Source organism: Pseudonaja textilis, chromosome 7, assembly GCF_049901715.1.
Source record: "Pseudonaja textilis isolate UNSWEBS1 chromosome 7, rPseTex1.2, whole genome shotgun sequence".
NCBI classification, from domain to species: domain Eukaryota; kingdom Metazoa; phylum Chordata; class Lepidosauria; order Squamata; family Elapidae; genus Pseudonaja; species Pseudonaja textilis.
The window spans coordinates 3,878,130-3,896,306 of NC_141996.1; the positions used below are offsets into that span (position 1 = coordinate 3,878,130).

The 18,177-nt window shown below is 45.6% G+C and overlaps 1 protein-coding gene across 1 annotated transcript in view; it reads right to left on the reverse strand.

Moving 5' to 3' along the window:
* Window positions 1-4,740: 4,740 nt before the first annotated feature.
* The window catches only part of EMSY (EMSY transcriptional repressor, BRCA2 interacting), a 53,165-nt gene continuing 39,728 nt past the window's right edge, over window positions 4,741-18,177 (reverse strand). The window contains 7 exon segments of the mRNA XM_087936903.1: window positions 4,741-5,919; window positions 8,959-9,441; window positions 11,746-12,276; window positions 13,998-14,152; window positions 15,319-15,378; window positions 16,501-16,656; window positions 17,656-17,820. Coding sequence (XP_087793029.1) covers window positions 5,728-5,919; window positions 8,959-9,441; window positions 11,746-12,276; window positions 13,998-14,152; window positions 15,319-15,378; window positions 16,501-16,656; window positions 17,656-17,820 — 1,742 coding nt within the window. The 3' untranslated portion in view covers window positions 4,741-5,727.

Here is an 18,177-nt window from a genome sequence, read left to right on the forward strand (position 1 = left end):
CATTGTTTCTCTGTCCAGGTAACGTGAGTTTTAGCCCAGTTTAGTCTTTGTTTGAGAGACGAAAGTGGCTTTTTTGTGTGTGGAATTCTAGATTTTAGGCCAAATTCCTGCAGTCTGCACCGATCAGTCCTTGCACTCAACTTCACATTGCATTGCGCCATTTCATCTTGGATACGCCCAAATGATTCTCTTCTGCCATGTAGGCACAGTCTCTTAATTCTTCCATCATCACTTGCCATTGAGTACCTTTTCCTGCCTTTAGCAGTGTGGTTCTGTAGTGACCGGGTCTCCTTTATACCTCTTCAAAAACTTAGAAACGCCACTTTTGGTTAAGTTTCCACCGATTTTTCTTCTAATTTCTTTATAACTCGTAGCCTTGTTCACTTAATGATGCTATTTTTACATCGCTTTCTGGGAGACCCGTCCACTCTTTGCACCATGATTTTAATTTGATTGTGTTTCACAAGCTCACTAAACGAAAGAACCTGAAAAAAAACCCAACCAACTTGATAGCGATCACATAAACACACCGACAAAAGTCCTCTTCTCAATACATGACATCAACAACTGGATCCTACTGTGATCTGATTGTCTCATTGCTGAAACAAGATGACACCTGATTGGCTCTCTAAGCGCTCATGCTCATTGGCTACAATGAGATGAAGGAAAGCTCTCTGATATAGCAATAGCACTTAGTTTTATATACCGCTTTACGGTGCTTTACAGCCCACTCTCAGCAGTTTACAGAGTCAGCATATTGACCCCAACAATCTGGGTCCTCATTTTACCCACCTCGGAAGGAGGGAAGGCTGAGTCAACCTTTGAGCCTGGTGGGATTTGATCTGCCCAATTGCAGTCGGAGTAGCTCGCAGTACTGCACTCTTAACCACTGCACCACCGAGGCTCCTCCGATATCAACCTAAGCAAGTTGTACTTCCCTTTTTTCTGGTTCTTTGGTTGTAGCTTTCCATAGAATACAGATAACGGAGCAAACTTCGTTGCATTAAATTATCTTTCCATTGATATATAATTTTATGGTACGACTCGGTGTTATTAGCCATCAAACCTCAAAAAGACACTTTTCCCAAAAGGTTTGCACAATTTTATCCACTACTGTAGAGACCGGGAGCAATGGATTTGCGTGGAGCAGGCAGGCCCTTTGCGAACCGCAAAGGTAGTTCCCGACTTACAAATTCATTGAGTGACCATTCAAAGTTATAATGGCGCTGGAAAAAAGTGACTTATGCCCGTTTTTTTTCCCACACTCGCAACCATCGCTGCCTCCTTGGTCACGTGATCGAAATTCAGGCGCTTGGCAACGGACTTGTATTTATGACGGTTGTTGCTGCAGAGTCCCGGGGTCACATGATCCCCATTGGCACTTCCGACAAGCCAAATTGATGGGGCAGCCAGATTCGCTTAACAACTGTCTTACTACTATGTTTCCCCGAAAATAAGACCCTGTCGGACAAAGACAGGGAAACTCATCTGCACTCATCTGAAAGAAGGAAACGGAGCAGAACTGTTGTAGGGCGGGGGAAAAAAATGCCATTAATGTTGCAGAAAACATTTGCTGAATTGGACTGGCTGGTAATTTGTGTCACGGGAAATGAAATTCTGCCGTGAAACGTTTGTTATAAATTCATTTCCGGAGAAGTGTGGAAAACCTGACATGTTATGGGAAGCACTGAGGTGGCACCAGCCCGCCTCGCTTCGGAGAGCAAGGGCCAAACATTTTGCGCTGGACTGATCTTAAAATTTTAAATGAACAGATTAATAAGAGTTTGAAGGGACCTTGTAGGTCATCTAGTCCAACAGCCACCCAGCCTGCCCAAGCAGGAGACCCTACACACCATTTCTGACAAATGACAGGCCAGTTTCTTCTTGAAAGCCTCCAGTGATGAAGCTCCCACAAATTAAAAATTGATCTTGATTGTTCATCTATCTATGTGGCCTACCATTGAGTTGACAACAAATGTGGTACAGCATTTCTCCAAAAATAAGACCCTTCCTTATAGTTTTTTGCCACCAGAAAAGGAACCAGGTCTTATTTTCTGGGGATGTCATGCACTGACTAACCTCACTTGCGCACGTCGTCCCCTGGCCTCCTTTCTGCTGTCAGAGGCCTTCAAGATCTTCTTCTTCGGCGGCTGGCAAGGCTTTCCTGAAGACCTCTGCATACGATGAGACCTCTGGATTGATCCTGAGCTTTGTTATCAGCTCCAGAGGCCTTCAGGAAAGCCTTGCCGGATGCAGAAGAAAAGGACCAGCAAGGCAGGTATCAGGGTATGCGAGGCCTGGCTATACCTGTCCAAAGGTAAGTAGTAGGGCAGCTCCACACCCCCATCACCACCCTAGCTTAATTTTCAACCATCCACTCTGGAGAGGGCAGGATCTTAATTAGGGCTTATTTTGGGGGTAGGGCTTATATTGGACGCTGGTGTAAAAAAATCAAGCCAGGGCTTACTTTCAGGGCAGGTCGTATTTTCGGAGAAACGGGATAAAAACAACGGCGGTGATTCACTTTAACACCAGGGCAAGAAAAGTGGTTAAATGGGGCAAAACTCACATAACGATTGTCTCGTTTAGTAACGAAAACTCCGGGATCTATTGTGGCCCTTAAGTCGAGCTCTACCTGCATTTTCTTAAATAAATAAAGAAATCAACCTGGTCCTGTGCCATGAATGGCTTTTATAGCTTTGAACTGGACCCAGATTTAGCAATTTAGCAACCAACACAGCCGCCTTGGTGATCTGTAAGAGACACAAATTCATCCCTCAGGATTCAAGGACTGGGCTAGAAATCGCTTTAAAGGGAAAAAAAAAAAAAAGAGAATATTCCGCAAAGTTTTATATCAGAATTCGTAGGAGAGAGAGATGGCTGGCGAAGCCCATCCGAGGGCGCCCTCTGCAGTGATAACTAAGACATGACACTTCAAACAAGACATTTGTTGGTTTTGGGGGTGGTTTCAAACTTCAGCCAGTGGCGAATTCTGTCTACTGGTGGTTTAATTATACAAAACACTAAAATCACAATATAAAAATATCGACACAAAATCGTATTAGAGCTTTTTGAGGAGCGCCTACTTAAAGTAGTACTTCAGCACCGAAAACAAAGCAAAACACCAAAACGGGACAAAAAAAAAAAAAAAAAACAGAACAAGAACCGAACCAAAAAACGAACAGCAGTTGAACTGAAGGGCCGTTATATACAAGATACTTCCAAAAATCGTAAAATGCTTATTTATAATGAAATCTATACAAAAGCGATAAAAACTTCCTATGTACAGTTTTTGTGTGTGGATACACATTCTCTCTCTCTCTCTCTCACGCACACACAAACACACACACAACACCTGTATAAAAGCGGTATCTTCATTATTAAGATTTTTTTTCCTTGTTTTCTTTTTAATCTGGACTTTTGATAAAAACCCCGATGTATTTCCTGTGCAAACTAAAACTATTCATTCGAAGAAGAAGGATCCCTTTTAAATACAGTCCAAACGAAATTATTAAAAGGCCAAAATGTACATTTTTAAAGTCTCCCACGTAATCATATGAAAAATTGTGTGGTTGTTTTTTCTTTTTCTTTAAAAAAAAATGCCTTTAAAGGTTTAGACGAGTCCAAATCTTTACGCTTGCACCCAAATTCTAATCTCGGACGTCCGATGTCCTCCACGTTAGACCAATTCTTGTTTCACAGCTTAAATATGAAAAGGTATTGAACAAGGTCCTGGCTCTGTTGCCGAGACCAGGAATGGGGGAATTGAAATATTCTAGATAAATAAAAGCAGGTTTAACACGGGGCTTTGTGAAAAGTTCAATTTGTGGTTCATAAAAAGAAAATAATAATAACTTGTGAAAAATAAGGGAAGAGAAGCAACAACAGAGTGTGGCATCCAAAATTTGAGATTTGGGGGACCGTGTGTTTTGTTTTAAAGGCTAACATTTTGAAATTGACTTCTGTTTTGTTTTAAAGGATGATATTTTGAAATTGACTTCCGTTTTGTTTTAAAGGATGATATTTTGAAATTGACTTCCGTTTTGTTTTAAAGGATGATATTTTGAAATTGATTTCCGTTTTGTTTTAAAGGCTAATATTTTGAAATTGATTTCCGTTTTGTTTTAAAGGATATTTTGAAATTCACTTCCGTTTTATTTTAAAGGCTAATATTTTGAAATTGACTTCCGTTTTGTTTTAAAGGATGATATTTTGAAATTGACTTCCGTTTTGTTTTAAAGGATGATATTTTGAAATTGACTTCCGTTTTGTTTTAAAGGATATTTTGAAATTGATTTCCGTTTTGTTTTAAAGGCTAATATTTTGAAATTGATTTCCGTTTTGTTTTAAAGGATATTTTGAAATTCACTTCCGTTTTATTTTAAAGGCTAATATTTTGAAATTGACTTCCGTTTTGTTTTAAAGGATGATATTTTGAAATTGACTTCCGTTTCGTTTTAAAGGCTAATATTTTGAAATTGATTTCCATTTTGTTTTAAAGGCTAATATTTTGAAATTGACTTCCGTTTTGTTTTAAAGGATATTTTGAAATTGATTTCCATTTTGTTTTAAAGGCTAATATTTTGAAATTGACTTCCGTTTTGTTTTAAAGGATATTTTGAAATTGATTTCCATTTTGTTTTAAAGGCTAATATTTTGAAATTGACTTCCGTTTTGTTTTAAAGGATATTTTGAAATTCACTTCCATTTTATTTTAAAGGCTAATATTTTGAAATTGACTTCCGTTTTGTTTTAAAGGCTAATATTTTGAAATTGACTTCCGTTTTGTTTTAAAAGATATTTTGCAATTGACTTCTGTTCTGTTTTAAAGGCTGATATTTTGAAATGGACTTATATTGTGTTTTAAAGCCTAATATTTTGAAATTGACGCGTTTTGTTTTAAAGGCTAATATTTTGTAATTGACTTCCGTTCTGCTTTAAAGGCTGATATTTTGAAATTGACTTACATTCTGTTTTTAAAGGCTAATATTATGAAATTGACGCATTTTGTTTTAAAGGCTGATATTCTGAAATTGACTTCCGTTCTGTTTTAACGGCTAATATTCTGAAATTGACTTCAGTTTCATTTTAAAAGCTAATACGTTGACATGTACTTCGAAACAAACAAAAAAGCAGCGTCCTACTCTGCTTCTCCCTCCCTGCTTACAAGAGCATGTCTGAACTCTCCCTGCGATTGGTTTTAAGAGAAACAGGCTTCGACCTTTAAAACAAAATCACTCGTTGTAATAAAAATGTGTTCACCGGCAAACTGGTTTGGGGCTTCAGGAGAGAATAGGGAAGGTTAGTTTGGTGGCTGTTGCTGTTTTTTTAAAAAACAAAAAAACACCACAATATTTCAATAGAAAATCCAGAATGTCGTAGCAAACGAAACTTCAATATACCATAATGGGAAAAAATAATAATAATAATAATAATAAAATTTTAAAAAAAATCACTGCGTGTCCTTTTTGCTTTCTTGCCTTCAATGAAAATACATTCTACTGTCGTCGGGTTGCCCCCAGACCGGATGTGAGGCCTCGCCCGCCCAAACTGTTTTGCAATCCTGGACTCGCCAATACTGTCGCCGCGAACAAGGCTGGATGTCAGCCTGTTCGGATAGACCAAAGTGCTTCTTACAACTGAGATAAGAGCTTCCCGGATACCAACGGCCACAGGCAGGCCTTTGGCGGGTTTGCCTTAAAGTGCATCGCAGCCTCCGAAATGCCGCTAGGTCTGTTCCGAAATCTGCATCGGGCTGGGCTCCGTCCCGTCTTCGTTGCTGCTGTCCATGTCCTGTTCCATGACGGTGTCTTCCTCGTCAAGGCGTTGACTGGTGAAGTTGTTCATCTCCAGAAGACCACTGGGCTCGACCACCACGTTGGAGGTGGAATGGCAGGCCACCGAATACTGTGGGATTGTCTGGAAAGAGAGGGGACGGAAATAAGTTAGGAAGCCTTTGGGCAAAGGACAGTCTAGAACAGCGGTGGCTAATCTTTGGGGGCTCCTGTGCCAAAATTTGCGTGGGCATTTGCGTTTGCGTGCCAGCACCCAGAAGGCCATTTGTGCGCCCCCCCACGCCCCCTGTGCATGCAATTTGCCCCACCCCCTTACCTGTTACTGCGCCTCTCAGCTGATTTTCGGCCCGTTTGAGGCCTTTTTCGGCCTCCCAGAGGCTCGAGGGAAGCCTCTGCAGGGTCTGGAGGCCGAAAAACGGGCCTGTTTTGTCACTTCTGGTATTTCCAGAAATACAGGAAGTGATGAAACGGGCCTTTTCTTCGGCCCCCAAAGGCTGCAGAGGCTTCCCTTGAGCCTCTGGGAGGCTGAAGAAAAGCCTCAAATGGGCCGAAAATCAGCTGAGAGGCGCACACATGCACAGCGAGGTAAGTCTGCCTAGGGCTCGCATGCCCGCACAAATGGCTCCGCATGCCACCTGTGGCACGCATGCCATAGGTTCACCATCACAGGTCTAGAATATGAGTCACCAATCTTTTGGACCTCAGGGACCACTAAATTCCTAATTTTAAATCTCGCGGACCCCCGAGATGATCTGCCGAATGATCTGCTGGGTGGGTGTAGGTGGTCATGTGACTGGGTGGGCGTGGCCAACTCAACGCCACTCATGTCGAGAGGTGCCTCGACCGCCTCAACTCCCCTTCCAACCACTCCTTGCCTGACCACACCTGGGCTCCTTAGGGCTCCAACAGGAAGCGGTTGTTGGAGCTAAGCAGTCGGCGAAACAGCTGGCTCCGTTCAACTTGGATCTGACCGAGAAGGAGGCTCAGCGGAAGCACCTCACTGAGGACTACGAGCATAGATTTTCCAAGCAGAGGGAAGACCTGCGGGAGCGCAAATCCAGGCGCCAGTGCCTGGAGGCTCAGCGGGCTGAGATGGTCACCCAGTTCCAGGCCATGTTGCAGTCCCACTGGAACGAGGCCCTCCACCTCTTTGCCACCAGCTGCCCTTCCCTCCAGCCTTTGCCCAAAGCCCCGCACCCGGACCCCAAGTTGGAATTTCTGCCCCCCCCCGACCTGCACAAAAAGACCCCCAAAGGGGGAGATTCTCTGCAGCACAACACAAGCGTTCATTGCACGTATCCGGCCCGTGAGGAGCCGATTTAGTGCAATATAAAAAATACAAGTAATTTTTCTGTGGACCACCAACACTTTCTCACGGACCACCAGTTGGGGACCACAGGGCTGCCCTGGAAAATATAAGCGGCCGGCCTGCGTCGCTTCAGGCCAGTCTACCCAGTGCGAAGAGGAAACGTGCCAGCAGTTGGAGGAGTGGCGTCAAGCTGGCCACACCCACCCAGTTGGCCACGCCCACCCAGATGGCCACGCCCCCACAGCTCCGCTGTGGCCCTCAATGAAATCAAGTTTGACACCCCGGCTCTAGAAGAATGGGTTGAGCGATGAAACTGTACAATCACCGGTTGAGGGAACTAGGAATCAATAAGAGCCGTGGTGGTGCAGTGGTTAGAGTAGAGTACTGCAGGGTGTAACTCCCTGCTTACTCCAGGAGTAAGATTCTGAGCAGTCCTTCCCAGGTCAGTGAAATGAGGAGCCAGATGGTTGGGGCAACAGGCTGACTATGAAAACCGATTAGAGAGGGCTGGTAAGCACTGTGAAGCGGTATGTAAGTCTAAGAGCTAGTACTAAGTAGGAAGGAAGGAAGGAAGGAAGGAAGGAAGGAAGGAAGGAAGGAAGGAAGGAAGGAAAGAAAGAAAACAAAAAACAAAAGGAAGGAAGGAAGGAAGGAAGGAAGGAAGGGAGGAAGGAAGGAAGGAAGGAAAGAAAGAAAACAAAAAACAAAGAGGAAGGAAGGAAGGAAAGAAGGAGGGAGGGAGGAAAATGATAATAAAAGTATCCTATCCTATCCTTATCCTATCCTATCCCTAGTACCAAACTAGTGGACCAATGATGTGCAGAAAGCATCATAAGTCTAATCAAGCGAAAAACAGGACAAGGAACAACGGACGGAAACTCATCAAGGAGAGAAGCTACCTGGCATTAAGAAGGAATTTCCTCACAGTGCGAATTATTATGTTCCTCTCAGCTTCTAGGGGCTCACTAAGAAAGGATTTTTCGAAATGACCATCAGAGCATTTAGAGTATTTCCTATACTAATATTATTATCATTATTAACACGCTCTGATGCTAAGGAGTTCTACTCCCCCTTCCCCCCCTGGAAAGAAATCTCTTCCAAATGCAAAACACAAGCAGAGGAGAGGAGTTTCAGTTTCAGTTTTAGAGCACCAAGCAGCTTTAGCACAGAACAGTTGAGCTAAGCCACGCCCAGGCTCCTTGGCCTCAGCAAATACTGTTTTGGTTTCCAAACAGCCCTCAACTCTCTCACACTGACAGGACGCTAGCCAGATGAATACTGATGGATGCTGGTAGGCAGAGGCAGAATTTTTTCCCCCTTATTTTCTTTCCTAAAAACTAAGCTCGACTACATAGTCTCGTAGCAAAGCATGGGTATTGAGCAAGTAATATACAATATAACATAATATAATATAATGTAATGTAATGTAATATACATTATAATATTATATTACCATATTACCATATATTATAATATATTGTAATACAGTATAATACAACATACAATATAATACAGTATAATACAATATAATACAATACAATACAATATAATAAATATAATATAATAAATATAATAAATATAATATAATATAATAATAATATAATTAATATAATTAATATAATATAATAATATAATATAATATAATATAATATAATAATATAAATATAATATAATATAATATAATATAATATAATATAATATAATAAATATAATAAATATATAATATAATATAATATAATATAATATAATATAATATAATATAATATAATATAATATAATATAATATAATATAATATAATATAGCATCAAATCAGTTGAACACTCAGGACCCAAAGGGCTTCATTCTTGCCTTACCTGGATCAGGATTTCGGCCGCCAGTTCCTCGGCTTTGGGGGCAGCGACATTCTGGATACGGATGAACTGGCTGGCAGTGGGAGGAGCCAGGGGGTTCGGCTTCCTCTCCTGGAGAGGCAGCCCCGTGCCAGGAGAGCTTGAATTCGAGTCCAAGGTTTTCACCTGCTGCAAGACGGAAGCCGTTCCCATGGCGGGTGCCCCTCCCGGGGCTGCCTTCAGCACGGAGGTGGGGCTCGACTCCGCCTCGCCCGGAGGGTGGGCCGGAGGGCAGGCCTTGCGCGCCACCTCCCCTCCGGCACTGGGCTCGATCTGGGCCTCCATCATGGACATCTTCAAAATGTCCGCCACCGCCGTCTTGGCGGCCAACTGGCCGGGAAACAAGGTCGGGAGGGGAGGGGTCACCTTGGAGACCATGGGGGGCTGATGCCCTTCAAAAGTGATCTTTGTAACGGAAGATCCTTGGGTGATGATGGGCTGGTGCACCTGAAAATCCAAAGGGAGATGGCAACGCTTGTTACGGGCGGGGTAAATTCACATCACGGGTAGTCCTTGACATACGGCCCTCGCGGATGTCAGGGTTCCAGCCGTTGCCCTAATCCAGGGGCGGGCAAACTTTTTGGGTCGGGGGTCTCATTGATTTTTAAAATTTGACAGACGGGCCACCACCTGGTGTCGAAATGTTTGTTGTTACAAGTCAAAATCAAATGAATGCAATCATTCACATCAAACCTTAATTCTGTACCAATCTTCGGCGGGCCGGATTAAAAAGACCAACGGGCCGGATGTGGCCCGCGGGCCGTAGTTTGCCCACCCCTGCCCTAATTCAATCGTGAGCCTCGAGCCAAGCTTCAAAGGAATCCAAATGTGAGGACCCCGAGGGGCGTGGCACAAAGGCAACCCAGTCCAATAAGCAAGAAGAGTCCCTTTATTCTCTCCAACTTTGCCCCCAATGTCCAAGGTTACCTTTGGCTGGAGAAAAAAAAAACTCTCCCAGGAGCAGCCTTTGACTGTAGAAAATTAAGTCCAAAACAAGGTACATACAAACTGTAACCAAAAATCCAGACCAACTGGAAGATGGCTTTATGGTTTTATGTTTTGCTTGTGTAGGTTTGTATAAAAATAAAAATAAATTCTTTTATAGTAAAAAAAAGAAACCTCCAAACAAACCACGCTGCAGCAATTAACTTGACAGGGCGGGAGAAGGAATTGCAGACTTGAAAGGCCAGCGAAACACAACACAGTTGGGAAAATGCCAGGAACCCAGATAATCCTTTACTTCCCTCCTTCCGAGGTCAGTGAAATGAGGAGCCAGATGGCTGGGGGTCAGAAGCTGACATTGTAAACTACTAAGGAAGGAAGGAAGGAGGGAAGGAGGGAGGGAGGGAGGGAGGGAGGAAGGAAGGAAGGAAGGAAGGAAGGAGGGAGGGAAGGAAGGAAGAAGGGAGGAAGGAAGGAAGGAAGGAAGGAAGGAGGGAGGGAGGGAGGGAAGGGAGGAAGGAAGGAAGGAGGGAGGAAGGAAGGAAGGAAGAAGGGAGGGAGGAGGGAGGAAGGAAGGAAGGAAGAAGGGAGGAAGGAAGGAAGGAAGGAAGGAAGGAAGGAAGGAAGGAAGGAAGGAAGGAAGAAGGGAGGGAGGGAGGGAGGGGAGGAAGAAGGGAGGAGGAGGAAGGAAGGAAGGAAGAAGGGAGGAAGGAAGGAAGGAGGGAGGGAGGGAGGGAGAGGAAGAAGGAAGGAAGGAAGGAAGAAGGGAGGGAGGGAGGGAGGGAGCTATGGTGGCCCAGTGGTTAGAATGCAGTATTGTAGGCTGGCTCTGCTGACTGCCAGCAGTTCAACCAGTTGACTCAGTTGTTCTGGGCAGAAGATTCATAGCATAGGTGATCATCGCCTTATGACCGCAATTGAGTCCGAACTTTCCATGACTAAGCAAGATGGTTATTTAGTGAGTTCTGGCCCATTTTAGGACCCTCCTTGCCACCATTGCAGAGGGAATCGCTGCAGTTGTAAAGTCAGTAACGCAGTTGTTAAGTGAATCTGGCCTCCTGTTGTGGCCCACCAGCAGCCAGCAGAGCGGGCAGCAGGTTCGGACAGTGAGGAGGTTGGGGAGGAACCTGGGCCAGTCCTGGAGTCTGGGGAAGGCTCTGACAAGGGCTCTGCGTCAGAGGCAGAGATGGGGCCAGGACCGTCTGACAGTTATCAGCTGCCTTCGGAGTCGGAGATCAGTGGGGAAGAAGAACAGCTAGAGCCTGTTCCCAGTGTGCACCTGTGCAGAGCTGTCAGGAGAAGGGAACATTAAGGAACAAGGGTCGACTCGGGAGTAAAGGCACAGGTGGACGGGGAATGGCCCCTCCCATAGGGAATAAAGAGGAGCAAAAGGGGAGTGGTGTTTGCAGGAGACAATTAGTTCGTTTAATTAGTGTGAAGATTTGTTCGTGCCTCTCCCAGACTCCTTGCCAGCTATTTCCTTGTACAGCATTGCGTTTGGAAGCTATCAGCCTGGCAGCTCTCCAAGACCGATAGGGTCTGTGGTTATAACTCAACCTTGAAAGACTGTTTGCCGGGACTTTGCTGGACGTGAACGCTAGGAATTCACATCAGCCTAATAAAAAAAGGGGTTTTGTCGGGACGGGGACTCTGTGATTTTGGGAACCCGACGTCAGAACACCCTGATAGGTGGGCGAGTCAGGGGGTAGCACACTTCCTAATAAGCCGAGGTGGGATTTCGAGTTGTCAGGTCACCGGCCCTGGGGGTGGACCCGCATCCCCCTCCCTGTCCTCTCGTGAGGATCTCACCTGGCTGGCGGGCTGCTTCTCGGGCGCAGCAGGGAGCTGCAGCTGGCTCTGGGGCTGGACGTAGATCTTCTGTGCCGTGGGGGCTTGCTGAAGTTTAGGCAGCTGCTGGGTGGCTTTGACGGCCAGCACCTGAACCACAGTCTGTTGAGGTTGGGCGACCAAAGTGGGCAGCTGCCTCTCGCGGGCGACGGCCTGCTGCGCGTCCAGCTTGGCGGTGCTCAGATCTTGCTGGAGGGGAGCCAGTTTCTGGTGTCGGATGGACAGTTGAGGGAGCTGGGGCATCTTGGCGGCCAGCTGCTCCGCCTGGAGGTGGATGGTCTGCTTCTGTTTGGCTTGGAAGCACTGCAAGGTCTTGACCTGAAGCTGCGTTTGTTCCAGTTGAGCTTGGCTTAGCTTCTGCTGCTTCTGCACCTGCGTCAGGGCCGACCGGTAGAAGAGACCCGTCTGGGGGTCCAAGGTGTCTTCTACTTCCCCTTCCTCGGTGCCCAGCTGCTCGCTGTGTTTGGTGAAAGCCGTGTGGCTGCTCAAGGCCTGGAAGGGAGGAGAGAGAAAAGCACCGATCAAAAAAGGAGGGTTGGGAACAATCCCGGGCTCCTCAGAAATCAGCTCAAATTACCATCCGGATCGACTTTAATCAGCATGCTTGGCCCACAATTTCACCGGTGCGGCTAACAAATGAATGTAATCCAAGGTTGGCGGGGAATCTTTTGGCCCGATGCGATCCAAAACATTTTTTTTCCCCCAATTTTATTAGTTTTTAAAGACAAACAAAACATAAAAACACCCAGCTTTCTTTCATAAATATACAAGCAGTGTGTCAGTTGGTTTACCAGTTTTTGTGCATCCGTTTCGTAGTCTCAATTACAGTTACATTACATAATAACTCATATTATCAATCAAAAATTATATACCCTGGTATCGCTATTAAACAATCATTTGACTATGATTTTATTCATTCATACTTTGCGAGATAACTATAATTTACTTAATTTATTTTATAACAAATCATATAATCATACCAAATCTATCCTGAAGACATTTTATAAATGTGATATCAAATAAAAAAAAACAAAAATATCTCTTTATATATTCATTATTATCTAAAATTCTAAATATTCTATTATTGTATTTTATCATCCAACCATTGATAGAAAAGGTCCCAAATTTTATAAAATTGTTTATTCCTCTTGTTCTCTAATTTCAAATGTCAATCTACTCATTTCAGCACATTCCAATATTTTCTTAATAATTTCTTCCTGCAACAGCTTCAAAATTATTGGAAAAGATAGAGACATATGGTGAGGTGGCTGGTTTGAAAATAAATAAAGATAAAACAAAGATTTTGACAAAGATCCAAAACATTTTTAAGGTATGGCCGATTAGCGTACATTCAAAGTGACAATAAAATTATTCTAAGTCTAAGCCTTTGGTTTATATACAGGTAGCGTTCTGACCCAGGCTTCGTAAACCGTAATTAATCACAAACTGGTTTTAAAAGCAAAACCTATTTTATTGCAATGCTGGGAATTGCTTTCATTCCCAGCCGGAGCTAATCTTAAACAGTCCCCCCAAGATAAGCACCCACCTTTCAGTTCTATGGAATGTTGCCAAAAACAGAAAGATCCAATTAACTATAAAAGAAACCAACTGAAGTACAAGAAAAAGCCAACGCAAGTAAACAGCTTCAAAGATGGCTCAGAACCGATCGAACTACGTTGCTTCCTGCAAAGGTCTCATCATTGAGGGCTGACTTTTATCCCTTAGGGGAGGGGCAATCACTTCCCAGCCTTACTCCCGAGTCGCCCCTTTTGTTTCACAGCTGCTCTCTTCTGGCAGCTCTGCACATACACGCACACTAGGAACAGGCTCCCCTGGATCCTCTGCCTTGCTGCTGCCAGACTCCGAAGGCTCCGGAGTCAGCACCCCACTCCCAGAGGGTCCAGGCCCCATCTCAGCATCGGACACAGGACCCTCATCCAAGTCCTCTCCAGACTCCCTGACTGGTCCCCGTTCTTCCTCACTGTCTGACTCCACCGCCATCTGCAACTGCTTGCAGAGGATTAAACCCCAGTTCCTTCTAGCCTTGGTGATCTTACCTAGTTTGGTAATGAAAAGAGCAAACCCCTCCTCCTAGCACTGATGATGTCACCTAGTTTGGTAACGAAATGCCTGTAAGGAAACCACCCACCCCACATGATAGTATCCCGGGCACCTGTACAATGCTGGGTCCTTTCCATGGACCCACAGCTCACCTGCTGCATGATGTGCGTGATGGCGCCTGCAGAAGAGGTGGGGATGGATTTCACCACGACTGAGGTTTGTGTCGCCGTCTGGGATTGGGCCACGTGTTGAAGTAAGGTCCGGTGGGGCTCGGACGATGGCTGGTGGGACTGGGACCGGTGGCTCACTGGAAGAAGAAGGAAGGGAAGAGAACGAAAGGCAGTCAGAGGCCGCTCATTTAAGGAACACCTTCAAGCAGTGCTTCTCAACCTTGACCGCTTTAAAGATGGGTGGACTTCAACTCCCAGAATTCCCCAGACCGCCTGGGGAGAAGCAGCATCCTGGGAGATGAAGTCCACCCATCTTAAAAGTGGCAAAGTTGAAAGTCGCTGCTAGGTAGACATCTGCCTGGTTGAATGGCTACAAATCAAAGACAGCCCAGATGAAAAGGGGGGAGGAAGGCCTGCAACAGATGTTCAAGAGAGGGAACAATAAAGGGAGGGGACAGAAAACCATCTAGAAGTGCCTCTGATCGCATCTGCCAACAGGCTTAGCCTGGTTACAAAAGTATTACAGTATAATATAGTATAACGGAGCAACTTTGGTGTTGTGATTATGGCACACGATTCACCTGGCTCTCATCGTTTATTATACTGGGCCAATTTCAAGCCTTGTTACTCAACGGCATAGAGACGCAAAAAGTAACTGCAACTTTCTGGTCTCCTCTATCATAAAGTTTTCCCAAGCGACAGTAGCAACTGTCGGGAGCAACCGGCAATGCTGTCCCTGAGGTCCTTCAGACAATGCATGAATGAGTCTGCCTCCCAGAGTTGCCAATATCAGCGTTTTTGCCAAGCCAAGCCAACTCAACCCAACCCAACCTAATTCAACCCAATGCAATCCAATCCAAGCCAAGCCAATTTAACTCAACCAACCCAACTCAACCCAGTTCAAACCAATCCAACCTAACCTAACCCAACTCAACCCAACCCAATCCCACCCAAGACAACCCAATGCAATCCAATTCAAGCCAATTTAACTCAACCAACCCAATCCAACCCAATTCACCCCAAGCCAACCTAACTCAATCCAACTCAACCCAACCTAATTCAAGCCAACCCAATCCAATTCAAGTGAAGCCAAGGCAAGGCAACTTAACTCAACCCAACTCAATCCAAGCTAATTCAATCCAACTACTTAAGTCAACCCAACCCAACTTCACTCAACCGAACCCAATCCAGCCTAACTCAGTCGAACCCAACCCAACCCAACCCAAGCTAAGCCAACCCAACCCAACCACCCACATCCTCTCTTAATCCCTCTTGTCTGTACCATAAAAATAAAATGTCTAACCAATGTGGTTCTGAAGATACTCCTCTGAATGCGAAGGGACACAGTGAAGCCTTCCAGAGTCTGCAGATTGACAAAAGGATCAGAATTAAGAGAGGAAGCAAGCGGTGCAGCTCACCAGCAGGTGTTTGCAAACCAGGTGTCCTTCTGGGTTGGAGAGCATTGCAACTCAAATCATGGACACTGTCTCCCTCTCTCTCTCTCCCTCCCTTTCTCTCTCTTTCACCCTCCTTCTTTCCCTCCTCCCTCCCCCCTCTTTCTTCTATCTATCTATCTAATAAAAAAATCCCTCCAACTCAGTAATGCTCTCACGGTTTGCTAAGAGACATATGAAAACAAAAATGGATTTAGAGTGAAATTCACCTCCATGTTCAAGTCCGGTGCACATATTTTAATGGAACACACAAACACCCCACCCCCCACATCCATACACACACACACACACACACACACACACACACAAACCGATCACCAAACCGTCAGGAGGGTGTCTGTTAGCACCTTCATTTAAAAAATAAATAAAACTGTTCGGAAAATAATGTGGAGGTGTACCACAAAGAAAGTCCGTACATACACACACACACACACACACACACACACACAGAGAGAGAGAAAGAGAGACATATTTGTTTTCTTATGTTTTCACAGGTATTTATATGTATGGTATTTGGCTTTGTTCGGGTATTTTCCCACGTCATTACAGTTGTGCTTTCAAAGTTGTAGCGTCCTTTCGGCAGAATCTCATCTGCCATCATCAGGCTCGTGTTCGACGAAGACGAACCCGACACACGAACCTGATGACGGCAGATGAGGCTTTCCTGAAGGCCTCTATGGCTGATTAGAAAGCTCCGGATCGATCCTGAGGTCTCTTCTTGGCTGCAGAGGCCTTCAGGGAAGCCTTGCCGGAAGATCCTGAAGGCCTCTGACAGCAAAAAGGAGGCCGGGGGTGACCAGCGCAAGTGAGGTTAGTCAGTGGATGACATCCCCCCGAAAATAAGACCTGGTTCCTTTTTTTTGGTGAATATATATACACATAAAAGACAGGGTCTTATTTTTAGGGAAGCACGGTAGATCCAGGTGAGCGGATCTCCTTCTTGTCTCCTTGCATGCAGAGAGACCACTTGAAAACCGCCTGCTGGGGTGTGTGTGTGTCTTCTCGCCCGCCCATCTCCCACAGGGACTCACCGGTGGTGATGTATTCTGCCACAAGCTCGGATTCAACCACGGCAATTGACGGACTTTCGGGAGAATGCTGCTTCTCCTGGGTCATCTGGATCGGGACGGCCATTTGGCTGAGGTCGATGGTGGCCTGCCGAGGCTTGGCTTCCAACTTCTCTTTGACTGTTGCAGCAAAAACGAAGGGTGGTGGTGGTGAAGTAACAGGCCTGGGAGGGGGTTGACGGTCTACAGGGGTTGTCCCAGGGGGGTGGGGCCTGCTACCGGTTCACACCGGTTTGGGTGAACCGGGTGTTAATTTTACATGCGGTTCAGCACACCGGTAGTTGCAACGACCAGCTGGCTCCGCCCCTCCCAGGAGTCTCCACGCGGCCCAGGTAAGTGCAGGCCCTCACGCGGGGGCTTTTGGAGGGCAAAAAACAGGTCTCTCGGCGGCTCCAGAAGGGCCTCCGCAGCCTGGAGAGGGCGTTTTTTTCATTTTCAATTTTAATTTTAATTCTTTATTCTTATTGGACGTATATACACAGTATACATACAGTGAAATCCACCTAACACCCAGAGACCAGGCCCAACACGCTTTTCCGACCCAAGCCTTGTTCAAAGCAAACAAACACCAAACAGAGATAAAAGCAAAACCTTTTTAATGCTTCTCTGTGAATTCCGTTCATTCACAGTAAAACGCTATTAAAAACTAATTGTCCCAGATAAGAACAAACCTTGCCAAGGTGGTACAAGGCTGCCAAGAACACTAGATTAAATTGCAAAGGAATAATCAAAGCCAAAAGTCTCCAAGCATGAACCGGGATAGTCCGAACTTCCACAAGGCTTGAAGTGCAAGAACGTCCTTGCTTCCTGCAAAGAACCCCACCTCTGAGGGCTGGCTTTTGTCCCTTAAGGGAGGAGCCATCACCTTGCAGCCTTACTCCCGAGTCGCCCGTGCTGCTGCAGCTGCTCTTTCCTTCGAGCAGCCCTGCGCGCACGTGCCCTGGGCACAGGTTCCTTGGGAACCTCTTCCTCACTGCTGCCGGCCTCCACCATCTCCCAAGGCCGACCACATCATTCTGTAGCGAAGCACGGGATCGAGCTAGTAACAGAGGAAAGACAAAATTCCAAAGAGTTTCCACATGGCAACTCGGGGAAAAGTTGAGGTTTTCGGAGAGTCACCTGTCGTCTGCTGGAGCTCCAGTAAGGCTTTAATGGTCGACGTCGCAGACTGCGCTTCGCCGGAGACATCTTGATAGATGATGGTGGGACTGGAATCCACAGAGATTTCGTGTTCCGACCAATCCTGGCTCCGGGAAGCAATGACATGGACCACGGGCTGGGAATCTGAGACAAAGAAGACAGACACAGACTTCAAGAGAGTAATTAGGACTGCAGAAAAAAACAATAGCTACCAACCTGCCTTCCATGGAGGACCTGCATACTACACGAGTTAAAAAGAAGGCTGTGAAAATATCTACAAACCCCTCACATCCCAAACATAAACTGTTTCAACTCCTACCCTCAAAACGACGCTGTAGAGCACTGCACACCAGAACAACTAGACACAAGGAGAGTTTTTCCCCATGGTGATTCGCCGGTGGAGACGGCAGTAGAGTCGGACAGTGGGCAAGAACAGGGACCAGTCCAGGAGTCTGGGGAGGACTCGGACGAGGGTCCTACCTCTGATTCAGAGATGGAGCG